The 23,649-nt window shown below is 41.0% G+C and overlaps 1 protein-coding gene across 5 annotated transcripts in view; it reads left to right on the top strand.

The window, feature by feature from the left end:
• The window catches only part of LOC138745821 (UPF0606 protein KIAA1549), a 350,579-nt gene extending 327,260 nt beyond the window's left edge, over positions 1–23,319 (top strand). For 3 of the 5 annotated variants that reach the window (XM_069903162.1, XM_069903161.1, XM_069903160.1), the window contains 5 exons: positions 511–816; positions 2,135–2,184; positions 4,479–4,600; positions 9,738–9,898; positions 19,980–23,319. In XM_069903162.1, the coding sequence (XP_069759263.1) occupies positions 511–816; positions 2,135–2,184; positions 4,479–4,600; positions 9,738–9,898; positions 19,980–20,231 (891 nt within the window). In that variant the 3' untranslated portion in view covers positions 20,232–23,319. Of the gene's footprint in view, positions 1–510; positions 817–2,134; positions 2,185–4,478; positions 4,601–9,737; positions 9,899–17,286; positions 17,431–19,979 lie in introns of those variants that run through there. The other 2 variants (XM_069903163.1, XM_069903164.1) reach the window with 2 other exon arrangements.
• The last annotated feature ends 330 nt before the right edge of the window (positions 23,320–23,649 follow it).

Below are 23,649 nucleotides of genomic sequence, written 5' to 3'. Positions count from 1 at the left end.
TCACCATTTGAATGCCTTCAATTTGGAGCTAGCAAAGAACTGGTCTGTCAATTCAAGCCTCACCTTGCTACTCTGTATCACAGTTCGTTGAAAGTAAATCACAAAAAAAAAGACACTGACCGTAAGCTTCTCCAGCATTTTGTATTTTTACCACAGCTTGTTGAAGCTTCAACTAGCCATGTAATTGGTCCAGCTTGCACATTTGTGAAGCAGTGAATTGAATCAAGTTCATTGATCAAGCCACCAATTAATTTTTCAACGTTATTTTTCTAAGATGGCACCCTTGATCATTCACAGAATTGTATAAGTTTTGATGCTGGGTTCTGAAAAGACTGTTTGAATAAAAGATCTAATGCTGGGTTGGAGTAAGAGGTTGGATTAACCATCCTTTCTCTCCTCCCCCCCCCCTCCCCCCCCTAACATTCCCAAAGAACAATTGACTTTCACATTATATCCTTTCATTGTCCCAACTCCAATTACCTAATTTTGATCTGGTTCTGTATTTTACAGTCGGACCCTGACCTGCCTCCGGAGCCTAGACCTCACTCTCCGAAATATACTCACCCTCCCCCTCCAGCTCCCCCACCGTATGTCCCACCACAGCCATCCATTGAAGAGGCGAGGCAGCAGATGTACTCTCTGCTGGATGATGCATTTGCTTTGGCAGCTCCAGGTAGTCCTGGAAAAGTCTTGTCAGCAGTGAGCCTTGGTCAGCCAGCCACCAGCACTCCTATCAGGGGAACCAAAGTTTCAGCTAACAACCACTGGACACCAGTGTATGAACAACCCCAGAGTCTCAGCAATCCATATGTCACGGTACGTAACCTGTAAATCATTGCACACGTGTTCAAACTTGTAAATGCTTTCATAATGCATGCAGTGTGCTGAAATCACACCAGTGACAAATTCATTTCTTCTCATCCAAAATTTTATTTTGACTTTACTAATTTTCATCCAAAATTTTGAAATATTAGAATGATGAAATGTAGCTAGCAATGATTAAGATGCCCTAATCTTAGGGAGATGACACTTAAGAATGTTTGGAGAAGTGTGGAACTGCCATATGATGGGTGCAGGAATGCGTACTCAATTGAAGTGAGATCCTGCTTAGAAGGATAGATTTCTGTTTAATTTTTCAAAGCAGGATTCAATCCAAATCACAGAACCATCAGTCCAGAATCTAAATACATCTTCCAATCCATAAGCCCATTAAAACTACAAATAGTCTGGTTTTTAAAGTCTCGAGACGGGCTTTTTCATTGCAGTGTTTCTTGATTGAGGTAATCCTCAGCATTTAGTTGCCCTCTGCTAGCCACTTGTACTTTTTCATTGATAGAACACATTACCATGCTGGTGTAAAAGAGCTTTTCCTTTTGGGTATTTATGCCTACTGCTCCACAAAAGAAATTTATTGATCAAAACTTTTGTGGCTTCTGTTAGACTTTTCCATGACTCCTAGAAGTGCTAAAATTTTAAAACTCTCTCTATCCATTGTTTTCAATGAATGGAGCCTCCGCCTCTTCATGCAGAGCCTATCTTGATGCCCATAAAACCATTCCCGACTAACTTTCTGTTGGTACTGATGTCTCGGAAAACAAGGTTGCAGATCCAAACCACTGCAGTTGTTGTTCTGTTCAGTTTCCCTGTGGTCATTCTATAAGAGCAGAGTGAAACATGCTAGGCTGCAGACGCTGTGATTGTAGTAAACACACTGAAATGCTGGAGGAACTCAGCTGGTCTTTCCAGCATCTATAGGAGACAAAGATATATTGCTGACGTTTCAGGCCTGAGCCCTTCTTCAGCCGAGTTCCTCCAGCATTTTACTCTATAAGAGCAGACAACAATTTGTTCCTGTGCATGAACCAACAATATTAAAAAGCTACTTGGAGCAGGCTTGGTTGACTTGTACTTTATTGGTCTCCATCAGATAATATTAAAATGATAATGGTGAAAAATCTGATGCTGGAATGGAAAGAAATGGAGAGGACTGATAAATAGTTAATTTCCATCCATCATTCATTAACTCTGTATGGTGTCATTACTTTTACCAGTTATCCTCATTTTCAAAAATTAGCTGCAGTATATATGAATGCTTTCAGTTGTTAAAATTCAGATCTGCCTTTTGGTCCATCAGAGATATGAAGACTCAGGATTGAATCAACCTTCAGCAGGCCACCTGCATTGGTAAGAAAATAACAAATGCACTTTCTCAGATAATAACAAGCAATGCGGAAGCGCACAAGTGAACTGATTTCATCTTTGGCTTTTGTTTTTTGGCTAAATAAAACTACATCCTTGAAGGAGAACAGTTGGAGAACATGGGTCTGGAAAGCTAGTTTACTATGAAAGGGAGAAAAACAAGCTGAGGATCTTCCAAGATACCTTAATTTTCCTGTTTCTTAATTTATTAAGAAATTAATTAAGTGATTAATGTTCTCCTATGTGGCAAATGATAAAGTAGAAGGTGACAGAAAATTTCAGCATGTTATTGCAGCATCAGAAGAAAGCAAATTTAATATTTCTTAAAGCTGAATGCAATTTATTATTTGTTATTTTCCTTTGGATGGTTCATTAGTGCTACTGTATGTTTCACAAAGACCATTAGAAGGAGCATTTCAAAAAGGTGTGTAGAACTTTTGTTCATCCATGAGGTTTTTCCTTTTATCATAATTGTGCACCCAGACTGTGCAAGCTTCTTGGGATGGAGGTGGTACTTTGGCTTGGTTATGAAGTGATCTTACAACAGCACAATAACAAGACATTTTGGCCCACGAGCCTGTGCCACCCAATTTACACTCACTTAACCTACCCCCCTCACCCCAGTACGTTTTGAACGGTGGGAGGAAACCAGATCCCCTGGAGAAAACCTATGCAGACATGGGGAGAATGTACAAACTCCTTACAGACAGTGCGGGATTCGAACCCCGGTCCCGATGCTGGCGTGGTAAAGGTGTTGCACTAACCACTATGCCAACCATGCCATCCAATTTTGAAACTGTTAACTGTAAGTTTACATTTAAGTTGTGTTAGTGGATGTTATGTATTTCCTTTCACCCCCTTCTAAAAATAATTTTAGGGTGGCACATTTGGCGTAGTGGATAGCGCAATGCGTTTACAGCGCCAGCGATTGGGACTGGATTGGGATTTGAATCCCATGCTGTCAGTAAGGAGTTTTTATGTTCTCCCCGTGACTGAGTGGGTTTTCCCCTGGGGCTCCGGTTTCCTCCCACTTCAAAATCATACCAGGAGTGTAGATTTAAGGGTATAAATTGAGTGGCACGGGCTCATGGGCCAAAATGACCTGTAACGGTGCTGTGTCTAAATTTAAATATGTAATACTAGCTGTGGGAGATTTCCTGCTGCTGGTATACAGACAGCATACATTGAGATCCCTCAAAAGCTTGTATTTATGTTAATGATCGAATTATGATATAAAGTTTAAGAGCCCAATTAAAACATATGCCATGCCTAAAGAGCATCATTCAGTCTCCTGTAACAAACGTGCTTACAGTCCCTTTGCTAGTAATGAGCGGCGTATATCTTTTAATCCCAGCAGTACTTTTATTTATTAAATATAAGCCTGTTTGCAACCTGAATCATATTTTTCATCCGGTGAGTCCCTGACTTGAGGCAATCCACGATTGCATGCTGGGAGAGCTGACAACTCATTCATCCAAAGAATTTAATCACACTATAAAACCTTTCAAGCTCATGAAAACAGCAGATACCCAAGTGGAATTTTCCAACTTTCGCTAAACAGTTCATGGTTTTGACCTCTGGTGTTTCCATTCCATGTTTAATGGCTCAGTGCATTGAAAGCTTCACTCAGCAAAAGAAGAATACTGTATTCTATTTCCATTCTTCCAACCTGAAACAAAATAACAAATGCTGAAAAATGTTTAAATGCTAAGTACCTTTTCCTAAAAACACAAAGGCAGCACATTTTAAATAATGCAATGTAATAATTTTCAAACTTTTGATTGCAAGATTAGAAAATACCTCTTCCGAAAGTCTCTGTTTTAATGTCCAAAAAGTAGCCCAATGATCAAAGTTAACAATTGAAGATGAAGAAGACCAACATGTTGCTGTGACCAAAAAAAAGTTACTCAGATTTTCTGTGTAGTGGCGTAAACAAGGACAGAATCTGCAACTGACTGCTTCAAAATATGCACAATATGGGGCCATTTCTAATTTGACACTTGAACATTTCATATGAATTTTGAATTCATGCAGTTTACACAGTGAAGTAAAATAACGTTGTATGTTTATGAGCTATCCACTTGAGTTGTCTAATTTACAAATCAGTGCAAATTATATAATATTTTAGTTCTGCCTCCCATTAGAATCCTGACCCTTTGCTTTATCAATAAAGCATTTGTGGTTTTGTAATGGAGAAAACTTTAACTCCTTTTCTATAATATTTTGCTTGTATGGTTACAAAATAAATGTTTCTAATTTCTTTCTTGTGATTGATCTAGCTCTGGATCTACGCGGCCAGTAGAAGAGATGAGACAAGAGCAATCCCAGCAGGAAATCCTCTATTCAAACAGACCCATGTATACTGAGGAATTTCAGATAAGACCTCCGGGAAACAATCCTGGTATGAATAGATAGTGTGTTGATGGTTTTATACTGATCCTAGTTGATCATATGGAATATTTAGGTCCCTATTTGCAGTTATAATTTCTGTTGTCTTTGCATCAATTAATGTGAACAGTTTGGATAAAAGTAATCCCTCAAATCTATATGCCTTAAAATTGCTCTCAAATCAAGATTGATATCCATTGCCCAATAGTTTCTGAGATCCCAATCAGATGGTAATTAGCATTTTATTTAGTTTAATTGTGCCTGGAAAAATAAAATAAAAATTGAAATAAAGTAATAATAAATATAGGAATCTAAATAACAATATCCCTTCATCATTATTGGAAATGATCTGGGTAATGCTCAGAATTAAAATGAAGTTGTATATACAACTATATCAAATTTTTTAACTTTAAGAAATCTTGTAATGTTTGGACCTTGCCTACATCTGGAGCTTGGAAGACTACAGATTTTAAATTACAAAAAGAACCTTGCACCATATGACTGTTCTTAATTACTAGTTTCTTCTTAATGAATAATTTACTTTTCAAACATTTTTTCATGACTTAGTTGCCCGGACTTTTATTTTTCTTGTGTCAGTCTTTGGTTTACCATGTTATGCTGGACCCAATTTAATGCAAAGCAGGAAGACTCATATCTGGACATGCTGGAGTCATTGTTTTTTTTTAAACTGCTTTTGAAGCCCAGCTATGAACCCAAAATTGATATGGTTGCCAAAATACGTTCATTCAGGAAGGTGCATCAGACGTGTGCCCACAGAGCTTTTTAGGCAGTGTAGGTGTTCACCCACCATGATTTAAATCAAAAGTTTTTTTTTTACACATTTTCTTCTGTACTATGCTTCTGTACTCTGTGGATTAGATGTTTGAGAGGTCTCTCCTTACTCCAAGACATTATGAACACCAAATGGTAAAAATAGATCTGGATGTTAGACTTGAATTATGGTGTGACACCTTTGATTTATGCTTGCAGAGTTGGTGTGCAATTATGTGGTCACAAACTACAAAACATGGAACCCATTGTGGCTTTAGTGCAAGTTCATGGAGTAGGGCTGCAGGATGAATATTCATAAGCTACGTGGGTATCTTAATACTGAGAGATTACCCAAGCGTTGCATTGGGATGATTCATTACGGGAAATAAGTATCCATATAATAATGGTCCTGAATGTTGTTAGTTTCATGACCCTTGGCAATGATGCATTGAGAAAATATCACAAATCCCCCTCCCCTCTGGTTTGGAGGTCTTGTCAGTGGGGGTAGAGATAGTTGACAAAAGCTTTGTAAACTAGTTTCCAATTATTCTCAGAATTTTATGGAAGGTAAAAAGCTATATTAATTGAGCAGTTTCTCAGATTTGCTGAAAGCATGCATTTGAATTTCCAGCCTGTTTCTCCTTTAATCTCTTGCCTCAGTATGCTTTTGGATACATCCAGTACCTCAATTAATGTAGCATAAGCCCAGTTAACATGATATACATACAGAAGATTTCCAATGATAACCAAAATCACATTTTTATTTTATAGTGCGAAGAGATGTGCAGCGCAGAAACCAAGTCTGCAACCCATCGCATCCATGCCTGCCTTTTTGCCCATCTTACACTAATACCATTTGCCTGCATTCATTTTGTGTCCTTTTATGTTACTGCCTATTTGAATCACTCTCAAAATGTCTCTTAAATGTCGTGATTGTTTCTGACTGCACCACTTCCTCTGACAGCGATTCTAATATCAGGTACATAAAAATAAGCTTCCCCCTTCAGAATCGAAATATATTGTCATGAACAAGTCATGAAATTCAGTGTTTTGCGGCAGCGTCACAGGGCAAACGTTCATATTATGAACCATCTTACAATAATAATATAAAAAATAAAAATAGTAGTGCACAAAAAGTAAGGAAATGTCTTTTGTTCATCATTCAGGAATCTGATGGCAGTGGGGAAGAAGCTGTACTTGTGCCGTCTTTAGGTCTCTGTACCTTTTCCCCCGATGGCAGCGGAATGAAGAGGGCCTGGCCTGGGTGGTGGGAATCTTTGAGGATAGAGGCTGCTTTTTTAAGACACTGCCTCAAGTAGATGTTCTTGATGGAGTGAAGTCTGGTGCCTGTGATGTCGCAGGACAAGATAACAACCCTCTGGAGTTTTTTTTTTGTCCTGAGAGTTGGCACCTCCATACCAGGCAGAATGCTCTCCTCGGTGACATACTGAATCTCCTCAGACACCTCACTAAGTATAGCTGCTGGCGAGCCTTCTTTATGATTGCATCAACATGGAGATTTCAGGACATATCCTCGGAGATGTTAGCACTCAGGAATTTGAAGTTCTTAACCCTCTCCACTACCAAGCCCTCGATGAGGACTGGATCATGTTCCCCTGACTTCCTCCTGAAGTCCACAGTAGTCTCCTTGGTTTTGTTGGCATTGCACGGAAGATTATTGTCATTACATCTTTAAATGAGCAGATCTATCTCCCTCCTGTACGCTTCCTCATTGCTGTTTATGATTCTGCCGACAACTGTGGTGTCATCAGAAAACTTGTAGATAGCTTTGGAATTGTGCCTGGTCACACAGTCATGGGTGTATAATGAGTAGATCAGTAGGCTAAGCACGCATCCTTAGGGTGTGCCTGTGTTGATGATCAGTGAGGAGGAAATGCTGTTTCCAATTCATAATGACTGTTATTCCAATGAGAAAGTCAAGGATCCATTTGCATTTGGGGGGAGGTTCAGAGGCCTAAAGTTTGTAGCTTCTTGACCAGCACTGAGGGAATAATGGTATTGAAGGCCATTAGTTTGATCAGATCCTTTCTTTTGCTGTTGAAACCAGTTCCCCACTCACACACCAATTTAAAACCTTAACTTGAGGACAAATCATATCCCTTTACATAACTATCTTGAAACTTACAGAATTATGGTCACAGTTTTTGAGTGTTCTTCCACTGACATTTATACCACCTGTCCAGTTTTGGTAAAAACAAAGTACTTACCCATCTCCAGCAGGACTTTCCGCTTATTATTTAAAAAAATTTACACACACAAACTTAATGAATAGTCTGAATCACAGGATTATTTTTGTTTGATCCATTGGAAGCAAAGCTACGAGAATTAGGTTCAACTTTATAATATAGAATCAAAAAGTTCTTTTCGTTAGACAATGAGGCTATGATGATTGTTCCCAAGTTCGGGTACAGCCATGAGATAAATGTTCGTCCATTTTATTTCGTACTTTGTTTTGTTTGCTGGCAGGCGCAATATTGGTGGAAGCACCTGGTATTATTTGGGAAGTTTATGAACTGCTTGAAGAACTTTGGGAGTTCAATTCTTCAGGGGATTTGGAATGTAGCAAATGTATGGATCTGCTTCTCGTTATATGCTGAAGTTATAATTACCTAATTAGTGTTGTTGCTACATTGTACTGGAATGAATTTGTAATGTGAATTTCCCCAACTGGTGTACTATACACACATCAGGATCCACAGTTTTTAGCATCCATAGAATCACCCATTAATCCCAACACAAATGTATTGCCAAAGGGTCAGTATTCGGGGTAGAAAGCAATTGTTAAAGGCAAATTCAGGGATGTTTCATTGTGGTTACAGTTAAATGCATTGGCTGTGTTCTCAATATACATGAAACAAAATTGCTGGAAATGTTCTTGCTTATCACGGTCCTTTTGGATCTTCAGGTGGAAGATCATGCACCATCTGTGGAGTGAAAACTGCTTCCTTCTTGTCGATCCGTATTTGTGGATTTCTGTACACCACATAGTCTAATACTTTTTCTGGAAATCTGTCTTTAAGGTTCTTAACTTTTTCCAAGTCCTGATAAAATGTGCCGATTATTCTGCTTAAAACATAACTTCCCTTTATCCAAGTAAGATGCCCTTTGAAACATCTAAGAGAAGCCAGGAAGCACCCCTTAGCAAATCCAAGTATTAATTTCTTAGAAATTAGTACATTAGTGAGTTCACTACAGAACCACCTGAAGAAAGTTATGTCAGAACAATCTTTTTAAAAAAGTATCAAAATATTTTGTTTCTGTGGAGGTGACCTTCTGTGAAACTGTAATAAATTGAATCCACGCAAGCTAGGATTGGATAAATATTTATAAGGCAAGCAGTTGATACCATCAATCCTTGAATCAGCAGTAACTTGACTTCGCTTGAAGCACTTCCTCTTGATTTTCAGTTAATGTATGAGAATTTCATGGGTGGTACAACAAGGTCACACCCCCACATTGCTGAACTCTCAACCTTTTCTGCATTTAATCATTTTATTTATTTTCTTGGGATGTGTTAACCATTTAACTATATTTAGTCTAAAGGAGTGAACTTTAGCCCTTTTGTTAAAATTTTACTTCAGAAAGTGGCCATTAGGATCAGCAAAATTTTACCTGTGTTTATGCACCACACAAACTCCCTTAAATCTCTTCATCTCATCCCATTGGGTTATCCTTCTAATGGTTTCATCTTTGTTCAGTTATCTAACATACCATTTAGCTTTGAGCTCCACTCACATGCTACCAAAAATTATGGAGAAACCACATGTTGCATCTCAACATATCACTGGAAGATTTAAGAACAAGATTAAAAACAAATTTAAAATAAGAGTAGACAGTTGGCCCCCTTGTGTCTGATCCTCCATGAAATAAGATTGTAGTTCTTTTTTTATTCACTCCACCCTTCAGTCCTTGCCTATATCCCTTGATACTTCAGTTTCTAAGTGTCTACTTCAACTCGATAGGGCGTTGAGCATTTTGTGGTAAATTAGATCAGCAGTGATCTTACTGAATGGTAAGAACGGAATTAAGGGGCAAAATAGATCTTTGTTTCTATTTCTTCTAGCTTTTCTCAAATACATTCAACAATGGCCTTGATTAGAGAATTCCAAACAATTATTGTCCTTCAGGTGAAAGCATTTCTCCACATCCCTGCCCTGCATGTTCAACCCTTTATTTTCAGACATGGTTCTTGCTGCCCCACTTAGAAGTTCATTCTAGGACAAGGAAAGGGGTCTGAACTTTCCCTAATGGTGGACAAAGCTCAAATATTTGGCCTACTGAGCCAAAGTTGTTAGTCTGTTGGCATTTTTAAGTAATAAATAAAACTTAATTTGGTTCCAATTTTATTTTTGCCACAGGAATTCATGTGTATCCAGTGTCTCAAAGTCGTGTAGATGGCAAAATAGGGTCACAACCCGGGCAGATACGTGTCGGAAGGCCTGGGCCACAAGGACACGTGGGCTGGACACCATATGGCACTGAGGATGGACTGTTGCCCACTGCTCACAGCAGAGAACCTGTAAGTCAGATATAGCATTGCATTTTGGAGTGTATTTTCTTTCAGAGAAGTTGGAACTGTCAAAGGTTTTGCAGTACAAAGCGTGGAAGACAGGAGGAGTGCTGCATTGGGGTCATGGAGGAAGCAATGGAAAGTATGGATTGTGAAGGTAGTGTTGCAGAGCTGGTGGGAGCAAATAGAAATAATCCTGAGGGAGTGTGAAGTAGGTGGAATTGCTACCGAACCAGTTAGATGGGGGAAGCACTGAGTTTATGCTCAAGTAATTATGTCAAGCAATATTATAGAGTGCAAATACAGATTGCACACTGTGTACTGAGGTATTTGACCTTACAATCACTAAACGTGTAGCTTCGAAGGTCAGAAGATGGTGTGAGTTCTGGAAATAATTTTGACGAGATTTTCACAATTGTCACTACTGATGGCACAGGAATACCAGTTGGACAAGAAACTGATGGAAGTAATCAGACAGCTGCAGGTTGTGATAGTAGGAGATTTTAACTTTCCATATATTGACTGTGACTCCCATACTGTAAAAGGGCTAGATGGCTTGGAGTTTGTCAAATATGTTAAGGAAAATTTTCTAAGTCATTATTTAGAGGTACCAACTAGAGAGAGTGCAATATTGGATCTCCTATTAGGGAACAAGGCTGGACAAATAACAGAAGTACGTGGAAGTAGGAGAACATTTTGGGTCCAATGATCATAATGCCATTCTTCTTTGGTTTGGCTTCGCGGATGAAGATTTATGGAGGGGGTAAAAAGTCCACGTCAGCTGCAGGCTCGTTTGTGGCTGACAAGTCCGATGTGGGACAGGCAGACACGATTGCAGCGGTTGCAGGGGAAAATTGGTTGGTTGGGGTTGGGTGTTGGGTTTTTCCTCCTTTGCCTTTTGTCAGTGAGGTAGGCTCTGCGGTCTTCTTCAAAGGAGGTTGCTGCCCGCCAAACTGTGAGGCGCCAAGATGCACGGTTTGAGGCGATATCAGCCCACTGGCGGTGGTCAATGCCATTAGTTTCAAGTTAAATATAGAGGAGGATAGTTGTGGGCCTCGGATTTAGATTCTAAATTGGAGAAAGGTCAATTTTGAGAAAATGAGAAAGGATCTAGAATGTGTTAATTGGGATGCGTTTTCCAGCAAGGACGTGTGAGGTAAGTGGAGGACCTTCAAAGGTGAAATTTGGAGTATACAGAGTTTGTCTGTTCCTGTTAGGATCAAAGGCAAGGTTAGAAGATTTAGGGAATCTTGGTTTTTGAGGGATATTGGGGATCTGGTTCGGAAGGTTTATAACAGGTATAGACAGCTTGGAGCAAATGAGGTACTAGAGAAGTATTGAAAAATGCAAGAAAGAAATCAAGAAGGCTAAAAGAAAACATGAGGTTGATTTAGCAGACAATGTGAAGGAAAATCCTAAATGTTTCTACAGGAATACTAAGAGCAAAAGGATAATAAGGGACAAAATTGGTCCCCTTGAACATCAGAGTGGTCGGCTTTGTATGGAGCCAAAAGAGATGGAAGAGATATTAAATGGTTATTTTTCATCAGTATTCACTCAGGAAAAGGGCACAGAGTTGTGGGAAGTAAGGAAAACAAGCAGTGAGGTCATGGAGCCTATACAGATTAAAGAGGAGGAAATACTTGCTGTCTTGTCAGCCCGAGGGCCTGACAAGATATTCATTCCGACCTTGAAGGAGGCTATTGTAAAAATTGCAGGGTTTTTGGCAGAAACATTTGAAATGTCCTTAGCCACTCGTGTGGTGCCAGAGGATTGGAAGGTAGCTCATGTTGTTCCGTTGTTTAATAAAGGCTCCAAAAGTAACCCTGGAAATTATAGGCAGGTGAGCCTGACATCAGTAGTAGGTAAATTGTTGGAAGGTGTTCTAAGAGATCAGATATACAATTATTTGGATAACCAGAGACTGGTTATTTATAGTCATTATGGTATGGTGCATGGTAGGTCGTGTTTAACTAATCCTATAGAGTTTTTCAAGGAGGTTACCAGGAATTGATGAAGGAAAGTCTGTGGATTTTGTCTACATGGACTTTAGTAAGGCCTTTGACAAGGTCCCACATAGGAGGTTAGTCAGGAAGGTTCTGTCACTAGGTATTCAGGATGAAGTAGTGAACTGGATTCGAAAATGGCTGGATGGGAGAACCAGAGAGTAGTGGTAGATGATTGCATCTCAGTTTGGAGGCCTGTGACTAGTGGTGTGCCTCAGGGATCGGTGCTGGGACCATTGTTGTTTGTCATCTATAACAATGGCCTGGATCATAATGTGGTAAATTAGATCAACAAGTTTGCAGATGACACTAGATTGGAGGTGTTGTGGACAGCGGAGAAGGTTTTTAAAATTTACAGAGGGATCTGGACCAGCTGGAAAAACGGGCTGAAAAATGGCAGATGGAATTTAATGCAGACAAGTAAGTGTGAGGTGTTGTATTTTGGAAGGACAAACCAAGAAAGGACATATACGGTAAATGGTAGAGCACTGTGGACTGTGGTAGAACAGAGGGATCTGGAAATACAGATACATAATTCCCTGAAAGTGGTGACACAGGTTGTAAAGAGCTTTTAGCACATTGGCCTTCATAAATCAAAGTAATGAGTACAGGTGTTGAGGTGTTATTTTAAATTTGTATAAGACATTGGTGAGGCCTAATTTGGAGAATTGTGTGCAGTTTTAGTCACCGAACTACAGGAAAGAGATCAGTAAGATAGAAAGAGTACAGAGAAAATTTACTAGGATATTGACTGGACTTCAGGAACTGAGTTACAGGAAAAGGTTAAACAGGTTAGGGCTTTATTCCCTGGAATGTAGTAGAATGAGGGGAGATTTGATCAAGATATTTAAAATTATGAGAGGGATAGAGTAAATGTAGATAGGCTTTTTCCACTGAGGCTAGGTGAGATATGATCCAGAGGACATGGGTTAAGGGTGAAATGGGATAAGTTTAGGGGGAACATGAAGGGGTACTTCTTCACACAGAGAGTGGTGGGAGTGTGGAATGAGCTCTCAGCTGATGTTGTGAATGCGGGCTCAATTTTAACATTTAAGAAGAATTTGGACAGGTACATGGAAGGGAGAGGTATGGGGGGCCATGGACTGGCTGCAGATCAGTGGGACTAGGTTAAAAAAATGGTTCAGCACAGACTAGAAGGGCCGAAGAGGCCTGTTTCTGTGCTGTACTGTTCTGTGGTTCTAAGAAAAAATGATATTGTAGGGGAGGGAAAACCAAGAAGTGATAAGGACGGTCAAATGATGTCAAAGAGACATATAGTTGGAAGAATGATATTGTTCAAAGTAATTACCTTAAAATTCAACAATTCCATGATGTTTCTGGGCTTCCAAGGCCCTGGGTATTGTACATTTTGTTCCACAGAGGGAGGGCCAGCAGCCAGCTGTAAACTCAGTTGAAGAGCTGGTGGAAGAAAGATTAATAGCTGTGCTGAGGTTGGAGCATACAGGAACACTTCAATGTGTTGAGGTAGCACAGTGGCATGAGATCATCTGGATTTGTGGTGAGGACCTTCAGTTCTTGTGCTGAGGTTGAGGATTAGTAGGGGCGGTGGCCAGGATTCTGCCTGTGCTGAAGTCAGAATGTGGAGTGGAGGGAACAGAAAATGCCTCTGATGAGGTTTATGGGTGGGTTTACATGAGGTGTGATGGGGGATTCAATGCCTCTGCTGAGATTGGAGGATGAAGTGATTAGGAATGGAGTTAGAACATGGTTACCAGAAGAATAAAAAACAAAACTTATTTTATCAGGCTTCAAATTCAGTATTGTGATTTATTGAATGAAATTGTTTATTGTCATGTGTACAAAACTACTGTAAAAACCTTCATTTTGCAAGCTGTCCAGGCAAGACAACTCATACACCAGGTCATGCAATAATAATAAAGAAATAATTTAGAGTGGTGTGGTTAGGACAGTGCTGTTACAACACCAGCGACCAGGGTTTGAATCTGACGCTATTTGTAAGGAGTCTGTAAATTTTCTCCATGTCTGTGTGGGTTTCCCCCGGGGGCTCCAGTTTCCTCTCACCCTTCAAAACGTGGGTTATAGGTCAATTGGGCATAATTTGGTAGCACGGGCTCATGGGCCAAAAAGACTTGTTACTGTGCTGTATTTCTAAATTTAACAATGAAAGGAGCGGTGATACCATACATCAAATAGTGTAAAGTATGGAGAAAACTACTGTTAAAAACAGTACAAAAGCCACCATCTTTTGACAGTAAAAAGATCCACTTCAGAGTCTGATAACAGCAGGAAAGCAACTGTATTTATACCTGGAAATTCATGTTTTTAAGTCTGATTCTTCTGCCTATTGAAAGAGGGGTGGAAAGTGTATAACAGGTGGGATGGATCCTTTAATATGTTGACATCTTTCCCAAGACAGCAGAAAGTATCAATAAAGTTGATGGAGGAGAGGTCAGTTTGGGGGATGGCTTGACTGCAATTTCTTGCAGTATTGCACAGAGCAGTTTTTGTGCCAAGCTGGTATCATCCACATCCAGAGACGATACTTTATACGAGCATCTGTAAGAGTTGATAAGAGACCTGAGGCACTTGGCAAATTTCCTCATTGTTCTAAGAAAGTTGAGTCTGCAACTTCTTGTTTGCAACATCGATATGATTGATCCACACCAGGTTATGGGTGATATTTACACCAAAGAACTTTAAGCTCTCCACCATCTGCACATCAGCACATTTGATTTAGTCAAGGACATGCTCCTCTCCATTTCCTGAGCTCAACAATCAGCTCCTTTTACTGTCAATTTTACTGACATTGAGGGAGAGGCTCTTCTCCTGATACAATGTCATTGGAAAGTCAATGCAGGTTTCTGGCAATCAGTGCAGGGTATTCCTGTGGCAGTTCCCATCAATAATACATATAGCATTTTGGATACTTGAAGGGGATGATCTAACTGGGCAAGCCACAGCAGTCAGGTGTCTGGCAGGGTGCCTGGCCTTGTGGCTTAGACGGGAAGGGAGTTAGAAAGGGAGAGCTGTAGTTAGGGGAGGTGATAAGAGGTTCTGAGTAAGGTAGGTGAGGTTTTAAATGAATACTTAGCTTCATTGTTCACAAGAGAGAGAGGAATCTTGGTTAATGTGAGGTCAATATAGAATAAGCTTATGTGCTTGAGCACGTTGAGGTGATGAAGCAGGAAGTGCTGCATCTTCTTAAAAACATTAGGAATGATAAATCCCCGTTACCAGACAAAATATTATCCCAGGTTGCTGTGGGAAGGGAGGGAAGAGATTGCTGGGGCATTGGCCACAGGCGAGGCACCAGAGGACTGGAGAAGGGCAAATGTGGTCCTGAGGCGGCCCATGGCCCACTCCACAGGTCGACACAGCAAACGATCATCAAACATGACAATCAGGTAGACAGCATGTGGGATGAGATGCCCGTTCCTGAGGCTGTAGCAATAGCGGTCGAATCAGCCAATCACAGCCAGCAGATCGCAGGGAGTCCAATCCGAGCCCACGCATCTGGGACAACCAACCAGCAGTAGGCCTCGCTCAAGCCACGCCCCGGTGGTGACATGACTAGCTGCCTATAAAAGACAGAACTGTAGACCAATAAAGTCAGTGTCGATTTCGCTCCCTTGGTGTGCGAGTCTTCTTCCTACCGTAAGCTATAACTAAAGTGACTCCACTACAGTGGTGACCCTAACTGGTCTTAACGGCACTTTGAACCCAGCAATGGAGGGACAGCCTGCAATCAATGCCATAGCGTTGAAGCTGTCGGGCTTCTGGATGTCACAACTACAGGTGTGGTTCCAGCAGGCCAAGCCGCAGTTCGCCATTTGCCAGATCTCCACAGACGACACGCGCTACTACCACAAGATCAGTGCCCTCGATCAAGACACCGCAGCCTGCATCATCGACTTCCTCCAGTCGCCTCTGGAGCAAGGGAAGTATGTGGCCATCAAGGAGCTATAAACCCATACTTTCGGGCTCTCAAAGCACAAGTATGCAGCCCGACTGCTGCACGTCGACGGTTTGGGGGATAGGGCCTCCTCCGCCCTCATGAGCAATATGCTTGCTTTCAATGATGGACACACCTCTTGCCTACTATTCCAGCAGATCTTTCTGGAGCAGCTGCCTGAAGACATCCGGCTGCTCATCGCAGAGGAAGACTTTTACAACCCCAGGAGGGTGGCTGCCCCAGCAGACGTGTTATGGGCAGTGAAGAGGGACTCCTGCATTTCACCCGAACAGGTGACAGCACCTCGTCAGCAACACCCTGCCAGGAAGCCCATCGACCGACCAATCACCTGATTGACGCACCCCATCAGTGAGCATTACTGTTTCTATCATTAACGGTGGGGTACCGACGCCCGTCAATGCTGCTCCCCCTGCATGTTCCAGGGAAACGCAAGGCTAGCCATCGTTGATGGCTATGACAAATGGCCAACTGCATAGCCTGCTACATATTCAAGACTCTGTGTCAGGCTGATGTTTCTTGGTAGACACTGGGGCACAGTACAGCGTCCTTCCCCGCCCAGTCTAGAAGGCCGCAGTGGCAAGATGGGGTGAGAGCTTCGACCACAAACGGCTCCAACATTCGGACATTTGGCACCTGTGCAATTCTCCTCCACTCTGGGGGCAGACAATTCACCTGGAAGTTTAGATGGTGGCCTTACAACCACTATTACTGGGTGCCGATTTCCTGAGAGCCAACTCACTACTGGTGGACATTAAGGGGCATTGGCTGGTACAAGCCCGGTCATTTCAGGCACTCTTGCTCAAGGGCACCGAACTTACTAACCCCCATCTACACTCAGTGAGTACCACTAACAACGAATTCACTCGAGTTTTAGTGGAGTTCCCCTCCATCACTATGCCCCATTTCAACTTGGCGGAACCCAAACACGGGATGAGACACCAAATTATTACAGAGGGCCCTCCCCTTCACACCAGGGCACGGTGTCTTCCCCCTGAGAAACACAACCTGGCTAGAGAAGAGTTTTAAAAGATGGAGGAACTCGGCATTATTCAGCGTTCCGAAAGCCCATGGGCAGCTGGAGGTTGGAGGCCGTGCGGAGACTACCGCTGCCTTAATGAAGCCACCATGCCCAACAGATATTCTGTGCCCCATATCCAGGACTTCACTACTAGTTTGCAAGGGGCACGGTTATTCTCTAAGGTGGACCTCATCAGGGGTTATCATGACATTCCCAAAACTTCTATCATAACCCCCTTTGGATTGTTCGAATTCCTCCACATGCTATTCGGTCTGAAAAATCTGGCTCTGACTTTCCAAAGGTTGATGGGCACTGTGGGCTTGGACCTGCACTTCGCTTTTGTCCATGTCGATGACATTTTAATAGCCAGCCATACCCGCACCGAGCACGCCACTCACTTAAGACTATTGTTCTCCAGGCTAAGTGAATTTGATTTAACTATCAAGCCAGCCAAGTGCCAATTTGACCAACAAACCATTGATTTCCTGGGCCATCGCATTGACCAACATGGAGCCAGGCCATTACCCACCAAAGTGAACACTATTCATTCCTTCCCTAGACCAACAACTGTGAAGGGATTGCAAGAGTTTGCAGGTATGGTCAATTTTTATCATTGTTTCATACCTACAGGGGCCCGCATTATGAGTTGCTATTTTCCCTCATGGCAGGGCCTAGTAAAGACATTCAGTGGATACAGGAGGCAACCAAGGCTTTCCAAGCAACCAAAGATGCCGTGGCCAAAGCCACCCTCCTTGTGTATCCTAGGACAGACACCCTGACCGCCCTCACAGTAGACCAGGTCACCAGAGCTCAAGTACAGTGCCTTTGATAGGGAGCTGTTAGCGTTATACCTGGCAATTTGGCATTTCCAATACTTCCTAGAGGGCAGGAAGTTCAGAATTTACACGGGTGTTTGAATCCCATGCTGTCTGTAAGGAGTTTGTACATTCTCCCCTTGTCAGCATGGATTTCCTCTGGGTGCTCCATTTTCCTTCCATCCTCCAAAATGTACCATGGATTGTAGGTCAGTTGGGTGTAATTGGGCAGCATGGGCTCGTGGACTGGAGAGGCCTGTTGTGGATGGAAAGAAAAAGTTTGAAAATCACTGTTTTAATCATATCTAATTGACTTGTTATGTACACGATTTCATAACTCCAAAGGAAATTGGACAATGGCAATTTTTCTCAAGTAAAATATTTCAGTAACAATTGGGTCTAGATTTTCAACCTTCCCTTCCCACTCACATCCCACCTTAAGTCATCCCTTACTCATCACAGAGCACCAATGCATAAGGAATACTTAAAGTGAGATGTAAGAGGAAAGAAAAAGGTTGAGAACCACTGATCTAAATTCTGGAACTTTCTATCCGGCAGAACTGTCAGAGTACCTTTTCACAACGAAAGATAATGACAGTTCAAAATTATGGCACCCAACCTCAGACCATAATGGGCAATAAATGTGGCACCCACGTCTCATAAATCAGAATCTTAATCATGCTGGTGTCAGAACATCATTCAAGAGGGTGAACCCTCTCAACGAGTCAGGCCCTGATGGTTGGATATTGAAAATCTTTGCCAATCAACTAGCTGGAGTGTACACAGACATTTTCAATCTCTCACTGCTTCAATTGGAGTTTTCCACCTCCTTCAAAACCTGCATCAATTAAAAACAGCAGGATGAGCTGCCTCAATGACTATCACCAACACTCACATCTACTGTAAAGAAATGCTTTGAGAGGTTGGTCATGGCCAGAATTAACTTGAACCTAAGCAAGAGCCTGGACTCACTGCAATTCACCTTCTGCCACAATCGCTCCACAGTAGATGCAATCTCACTGGCTCTCCCCTTCGCCATGGACCATCTGGACAATGGTAATACCTACTTCAGGCAGCTTTTCATTGAGTTCGCTCAGCATTCAGCACCATCATTCCCGCAGTACTGGTTAATAAGCGTCAAAACCTGGGCCCCCGTACCTCCCCCTACAACTGGATCCTTGACTTGCTTATCGGAAGACCATGGCAGAAAATTGAAAACATCTCCTCCTCACTGACAATCAACATCGGTTCACCTCAAAGATGTGTGCCTAACCCACTGCTCTACTCTCTCTACACCCATGAATGTGTGTGGCCAGACACAATTCAAATGCCATCTATATATTTGCCAATATCACCACGGTTGTTGGCAGAATCACAGATGCCAATGAGAAAGCATACAGGAGTGAAATAGATCTGCTAGTTGACTGGTGTCATACAACAACCTTGCACTTAACATCAGTAAAACAGAGGTTGTGGATTCAGGAAGAGGAAGTCAGGAGAACACAAAACAGGTCTCATTGAGGGGTCAGCAGTGGAGAGGGAAAGAAACTTCAGATTCCTGGGTGTCATCATCTCGGAAGACCTATCCTGGGTCCATCATGTCAATGCAATTATGAGGAAGTCAGGTGCTATATTTCCTTAGGAGTTTGAGGAGGTTTGGTATGTCACCAAACACTTGCAAATTTCTACAGGAGTACTGTAGAGAGCATTCTGACTGGTTGCCATTACTGATAGAATGTGCAGAACTGATCATGTCCAGCAATGAAGTGTTTCAAATCACATTGGGACTGCAAAGTATTTCCATTTTCCTGGAGGTTTGCCAGTGCTCACAGAATCCTTACCAGTCGAGTCTTATCCAATGTTTCTTCTAATTTTTTGTAGTGTGTGCAAAAATCTTAGGCTGTGCAATTATCTTTCCTGTGACAAAGTATGTGCGCACTCAATGCTTGTGCAAATGTAAACGTGAAAACTGTTTCAAGGTCATTTTGGCACTGCCTATCTCTTCATGGCTAATAAAACTGTAATGAAATACAAGTATGATTGCAATCAATGAAGTAACGTTTTTAGTTAAGATTTAGAGGGAACAGTAGTCTTGTCCAACAAGAGATAGTACTTTGGAATATAATCCAAGGAGGAAAAGCAGTTGGAATATGTGACAGTTGTAACAGTTTGTAAAAGTTGTGGATTTTTTGTAAGCTTGAGATGATTTTTACGGAACTGTCTACCTAATCACTTTTTTTTAAAAAAAAGGATGTTACTCCAATGTTTAGCATTTTACACATCTTCTCTTTTACAGCCAAGTACTCGAGGGCACCTGGAATATGTGTCTCCACTCTTCCAAATGCAGAGAACGTCCCTCCGTGATCCTTCAGCGCCGTCTTTGCACTTGGAGCATTGCAACGCTCACGAATCCAGAGAAGGTTTTCACTCCAGCTGCACTGAAGAGTTGGTGTCTGGCCAGTCCTCCACATCACTGATCAAAGCAATCCGCGAAGAGCTTCTCAGACTATCGCAAAAACAGTCACCATTTCAGAACCTCCACAGTTGATCTTAACAAGGAGGAGCTCTGCCCTATTTGCTTCCCATGGAAGCCACCTGGAAAAATCTGCAATTATGTTTCTGAAGAAGAGATACTAAATGGTAAAAAGTACCAGTGAAGTTTAAAAATGTTCAGCACAACTACCCATACATTTTGCTTTCAACTTGGTGCTTCCAAACAAAGCCTTCAGTTTACATCCTGTGAACTGAGACAGATGGGGATGGAAGTTGTCCAGCTCATTGCTGTAAAAACTTTGTGAATTTCATTCAAGAACATCACCAGCAAGCAAAAGGAAACATTCCATTTCTACCTTAGATGCTAACTTCTTTAACTTAGTTGCATCCCAGCACCACTTGCCGTCCCCATCCAAACAGGATTCTTGCAGCCCAACAAGCACTATTCTGTCTGAACTTCAATGATATGAGCACTGGGGGAAATAGAAGAGAATTGGAAAATGGAAAGGGACATGAGAGAGGGGCAGCGTCGAACAATGCAAAGAAAGGATGACGATGACACATGAAAAAAGGAAAAGCTTCAAAAGAAGGATGTGGAGTTGTGAACAGTTAGCCTTGGGTAGCTTTGTGATAGTCGTAAGTGTATAAAATGGGACTGATTTGGGCAAATGGGTCAATGAGGTTTTGATGATCAGGTTCTCCAGAGGAAAATTGCTTTTTAAATTGAAAGTTGAAGAGATGTAGTTTGGACACATTTTAATAAATTATCAGAATATGGGCAAAGATCAGCTGACATTGAAAATGGCCTGAAGCATGCAATAGTTTTTAAATGCTAAGGAAAATTATAATATGATACTGCATGCAAGGTATTTGGTTGGAGTGCATTTTATTGACAGAGTAAGACAGAAATTGTATTACACACTGCCTTTGGGGAAATTGCGCAGAAAACAACAGGTTTGTTTTACCTTTCAGAAGAAGAGAATTTCGTTGAATTTCATTTTAGGAGTCTTTAGAAATGGCACAACTGCATTGTTCTTAGATAAAATCAGCATTTTGTCCCATTTTGATACCACTACAAAAAAAAAGACTAAAAACTGAAGCATTGGTGATGTCTGTGACAAATGTAGAGCACCACTTGTCTTACTTGTTGTTATCAATGATCGTTTTCACCAGAAAAGAGAAAGAGGAAGTATACAAATTGGGTGAGTTAAAGACAGCATTTTGTGGATTCCAGCAGTCTTAAATTAATAATTTTCACTGGCTTTCCTTGAAAGCTGCAATTGACTTATTGAGATTTAACCATGTCAGGATTACGGATTTGCTTTGACTGCATACATCAGTTTCTGAGCTTTCTGAAGATGTTCCAGACTTCTGTCAGCATTTTGAAGATCAAATTCTGAAATTCATTCCATTTTCACATGGCCGTGCTCTTAAAATATATCGGTGCTGCAGGCCACAATATTGTGTTTTTTATCCTTTTAGTCAGTGTTCGGGTGGATTTGACTCATTTGTGGCCTTGTTGATGACCAGTATGAAAATGATGACAGTACATGAAATGGTAATAGTGGAATTAATAAGATTAATGCAAATCAACTGGATGAATTTAAATTATCGGTGGGCTTTCTGAGTTATCATTGATGATATCCTTTTCTTAGGTGATGTGAGTGATGACACACTCTTTTGTAACCAGTAAGTCCATTGCAACTGAATAACAGACAGGAAAAAAACCCCAGCTTTTTCATTTGTGCACAGAGTTCCATTAATGCACCTGTTTCACTTGTATGCTTTTTTTTAGAATAAGGTTTGGAATTTATTTGTGTTCTTGTTTTTTTTTATTTTTGTCTAAAGTGTTGGCAGGCCCAACAATGTTTTGAGTTGATGTTTTCTAGTTGTATTTATTTTGCATGTCTTTCTACTGATTGCTTTCCTGAAATGAAATATGGTGTACGTTACAATGTTTTTATCCTGCATGTTTCATACTGGTGTTAATTCAATGGAAATGTTTTATCTTGTTTATACTCTAAAATTCAATGTTACAGTGTCTTTGCAAAATCAAATACATTTATAAAGTATTCTTATTGGTCAAAGTTCCCATTTTAAGTACCAGTAACTACATGATAGATCATTGGAGATCACACAGTAAATTGTTCCAGCAACAACATAATAGGGAAAAAAAATCAAATAATGTCATATTAAGATAGAATAGAAAATCCAAATGCTTGACCAGTGTGTTCAAGTGAGCACTGTACTGAAACTGTACTCGTGAAAGATTAGCAAGGATTTTGTCACTATTTAATGATATGCCCATGTTGGTGAAAGCGTAATGATTTCCATAGTCCAATAGTTTAATGAGACATTTTAACAAAGGCTGTTGTGAGGGATCCAGGTCAGGAGCCATTTCTTGGTAAGTTGAAACCTTCAGCAGGTTGGGTAGGGGGAAAGAGAATTGGCAACACAGTTATGATTTGGTCTCAATTTTTCAAAAGCACCTCTTAAACAAGCATCTTAATGCATTTGTATTTTAATAAGCAATTATTTTGTGGACAGGTGTAATTATACACAGTGATCTAAATGACTGTTGCCCCGTCTACCAAGTATTTTATTAATTTTGAGATTTCTCAATGTAATTCCACACCTGCTTATAGATCTGATTACTGAATCGCATGGGCAGGCCAAAATTACCTTTAATTTGTCCATCAGCACCAAATGAATGCTTACTGTCAAAGCCAAGAGAATTCAGTTATAGCAGAGCTCCTCCTTGTTAAGATCAATGGAATCATTCTCTATGATCAGAAAATTTTCATGAAAATGCAAAGAATAATTTTAATACAGATTTCATTGAATAATCGATTATGTTACATGTAGCTTTTGGGTCTCTGTTGATAAATTTATGATCAGGGACCAGTGTGCAGTGATGTTTACTGTAATAGACCAGAATTTTCCAATTGTAAAACAGATTTTTGTTGCTTCCTCCCCCCCCCAACCAAATAAATGCATTGATCAAAGAAGGAGGGGACAATCCCTTGACACTCTGCTCTTAAGCATTTATGCAAATTAAAAACGTATAGATGTCAAGAGCGATCTTTCTTTCTGCCTGTCCCATCCTAGCTGATCTCAGCAATAAAAATATTAATCTCTGCTTCTGAGCTGGATGAACGTTCCGATTCTTACTGGCGATCCAGTGACACCTACTGGCAAAACACATATCAGGGCATGGAGTAAGAACCATTTGAATTTAACTATGATTCCTTCTGTGGTTGATTCATCTAACGACTGTCTGAAGCACTTACAGCATGATTGGGAAAGTTAAGTGCATCTGGGACTGTTCCGTTGTAAAAGAGAACGGTGACACTACCAGAGTTGCTGTTATGGTGCGAAATGAGGAGTGGAGATACAGTGCTGCTCAGCAGGGTCCTACCACCCATCCTAATGCAGCTTCCTGCAGGCTTTAAATGGCCAGTGGTGGGTTTTTT

Source organism: Narcine bancroftii, chromosome 11 (assembly GCF_036971445.1).
Source record: "Narcine bancroftii isolate sNarBan1 chromosome 11, sNarBan1.hap1, whole genome shotgun sequence".
Classification (NCBI taxonomy): domain Eukaryota; kingdom Metazoa; phylum Chordata; class Chondrichthyes; order Torpediniformes; family Narcinidae; genus Narcine; species Narcine bancroftii.
This window is presented reverse-complemented; position numbering and strand designations above follow the sequence as displayed.